Source organism: Rutidosis leptorrhynchoides, chromosome 11 (genome assembly GCF_046630445.1).
Source record: "Rutidosis leptorrhynchoides isolate AG116_Rl617_1_P2 chromosome 11, CSIRO_AGI_Rlap_v1, whole genome shotgun sequence".
Taxonomy (NCBI): Eukaryota; Viridiplantae; Streptophyta; class Magnoliopsida; order Asterales; family Asteraceae; genus Rutidosis; species Rutidosis leptorrhynchoides.
Window position 1 is genome coordinate 351417997 of NC_092343.1, and position 2795 is coordinate 351420791.

Below are 2795 nucleotides of genomic sequence, written 5' to 3' on the forward strand. Positions count from 1 at the left end.
TTTGTGTATTCAACAGCATCAAATTCAATTCTATGAATCAAACTTTCAAATATTGTTATTATTTGAGTGTTTTTGGCAATACAATATGTAAGAAGTTTTGAAAGTTTGATTACACAATATATCAATGGCCCAAAGGCATTTTGTTAACTTAATGTGTTTAATTTACCTTTTTTTTTCTTCCTGATTATCACAAAAGTCCATACAGATGCATTTGTTTATTCATATCATCAAGAGTATAACTATATTGATTTTTTTAGTATTTCCTTACGAGGGGATTTTAGAAATATTCCTACAGCCATTTTCAATAAAATCCCCAATTTCTGACACATAACATCTCACAAGAAAAAAATAACAAAGTTAATAATAAAAGATTTTCATCGGAATTATTTGTATCTTCAATTGTCTTGAGAAATCATTAATCACTATCAGAAGGAGACCATGGTGTCATGTCCATAGGATAACTACCCAACACCCTCAAAAAAGATGTAAATTCCTGCAAATCTGATAATGCATTTTGTGCTCTAACATCAGCCATTGATGCTTCAAAATCCACATAAAACATGTACTCAAAATGTTTCGCCGTTCCGATATTCGCATCATCCTTGAACCTAATCGGCTTAACTCGATGAGGCCGGCTCTCGATTTTCGTCAAATTTATATTCCTAAAAGCAAAAACTGACAAAACTTTGAACAACACAGACGTCCCATTCTCGTGTGCAAACACAATGCTTGTTCTAAAAGGACGATCAGTTCGTGGTATAATTGGTTCACGCGCTAACATTACAAAACGAGTAACGTTATTGAAATCATCATGTATGTTGTCGATTAGGATGTTGAGTCCGTAGAGTTTAGCTGCACGCTCTGATGCGATTGCAGCTGTGTCACGCACGTTGTTTTTCGCGACAAGTTCTGCTGCTCCAGCAGTATTATAAACGGCTTCACGAGTGACTTTTAGGTCAAGTTTCGTTAGTGTTTGCTCGCATTGAGCTAGGGCTTGCGGATGGCTTATCACACGGTTCAAATCTTGTGTATGCACACCTGATATTTGACAATGTTCTTGTTTAATGTTTTGAAACATATCAAAATTTACTAAATCTCTGTTATATGTGTCAAAAGTTAAATGCTTCTATGGTATGTATTTTCTACTTCTAATAACTTACTCATCAAGTTAATTGTTGGCTTATTTTTGCTTACATGACAACCAATACAAGTTATAACGTCACCAAAAAATGCTGCCACGTCACCAAAACTGGTGCAACGTCACCATATTAATAGGTTACTCATAAATGCAAATACATACAATAAGAATAGTAAGTTAATAACTAAAAGTTTGATAGTAGATTTACTTTTAAGGTAGTGTCTTAGACTTGAATATCATTACTCTAATGTTCAAACTTCATTAGCAACATATCTTGAGTGACAGAGAAAAAGGTCGAAAACAGTCACCACCAGGGCCGTCTCATTAATTTAGAACGTCATGTTCGAAACATAAACAATAGGCCCTTATAACGTTAAACCTTTGAATACATATAAAAAGATAATACCACTAATTTGTTTGATAAACAGAATTTCGTGATTTAAGTTAGTTGACAAACGAATTTTCATGATTCAATTGTTTGATAAATGATCGTGATTTGATTTGTGAAAAAGTATATAAATGAATTGATTAATATAATATTTTTGTAATTTTGAGCCTTTCAGTTTTTGGGTACATCCGAGTAAAAATATCAATCTTTTCCGGATAGTCTGAACAGATTTAACATTATTTATTTATTAAAAAGCATAATACCTGGCAACGCTAGGAGACAGTGGCGGACGGGAAGTTGGACTTCACCGACGATATGAAGGCGGTGTCTGAGAAGTAAATCATAATTCTGATGAATGCTTCCACCGAGCGAGTTTTCAATAGGTAACACAGCGCGATCCGCAACCCATAGCTCCACAGCTTGAAAAGCAACTTCAAATTGATCACAAGGAATGAACTCACATTCTGGGTAAGCTTTACCAGCTGCACTTTCACTGTACGCCCCTGGCACACCTTGATACGCAACACGAATCGGAGAATCATGCATTGGGGCGGGAGACATATCGTTTATAGTAAGTGGCTTAGAAAGGTTATTTTTAGTAGGTATTAGTTCTAAACTTTGTTGGCCATTAACCTTGGTTATGTTTTTCATATCTTTGGTAACTAATTTCTCATTTTCGTGCTGTTCTGTGACGCATGTGCTTGCAAGTATAGCACACGAGCTCTGCCAATCATTACGACTTTTGCTAGCTCCAGCGAATGTGAAATTGTTAATCGCTAACGCAACATAATCAGAATCATTGAACGAATCAGTTGATGCGTGATGTTGATTTGTTGCACACTGAACCGCGAATTGGTTGAGTCTAGGTAACATTAATTGAGTCCATATTATGGACTTGTTGATAGCAAGTGATTGACCAAAAGACAACATGAATGTTTTTTTTTTTTTTTTTTTTTTTTTTTTTTTTTTTTGGGTGTTTATGTAAAATTATTATAATGAAAATTAAGGAGATGAGGAAGAATCGGACAGGACATGAAGATATATATATAAGTAGAAGACTCATATTAATATCTCACCAAATTTCTTAATAAGGTAAAATGATACACTTTTGGGAAACAAATCTAACACAGTTGATGATAATGTTAGACATATGACAAATCATGATCATAGGAATGTAAAATTAGTTGACAAATGCCTAATCATTGTTTACAAACTCATACAACTGCCCAATTTGTACATTCGTGTATTAGATGGTTGGTGACTTTTAGT

General features: G+C 34.3%; 1 protein-coding gene across 1 annotated transcript; it reads right to left on the reverse strand.

Annotated features, from left to right (window-relative positions):
• Positions 1-415: 415 nt before the first annotated feature.
• LOC139875844 (arogenate dehydratase 3-like) lies at positions 416-2399 on the reverse strand. The gene is made up of 2 exons (XM_071863138.1): positions 1790-2399; positions 416-1038 (listed from the first exon to the last, which is right to left on the reverse strand). Exons 1-2 carry the CDS (start codon positions 2397-2399, stop codon positions 416-418), a joined length of 1233 nt encoding a protein of 410 aa, XP_071719239.1.
• Between the last annotated feature and the right edge of the window lie 396 nt (positions 2400-2795).

Excerpts from the sequence above, each read along its gene's own strand:
- LOC139875844 (XM_071863138.1), bottom strand. The coding sequence starts at position 2,399 with ATGTTACCTAGACTCAACCAATTCGCGGTTCAGTGTGCAACAAATCAA. Across the intron at positions 1,039-1,789 it reads CTGTCTCCTAGCGTTGCCAG|GTGTGCATACACAAGATTTG; the intron begins GTATTATGCTTT and ends GTCAAATATCAG.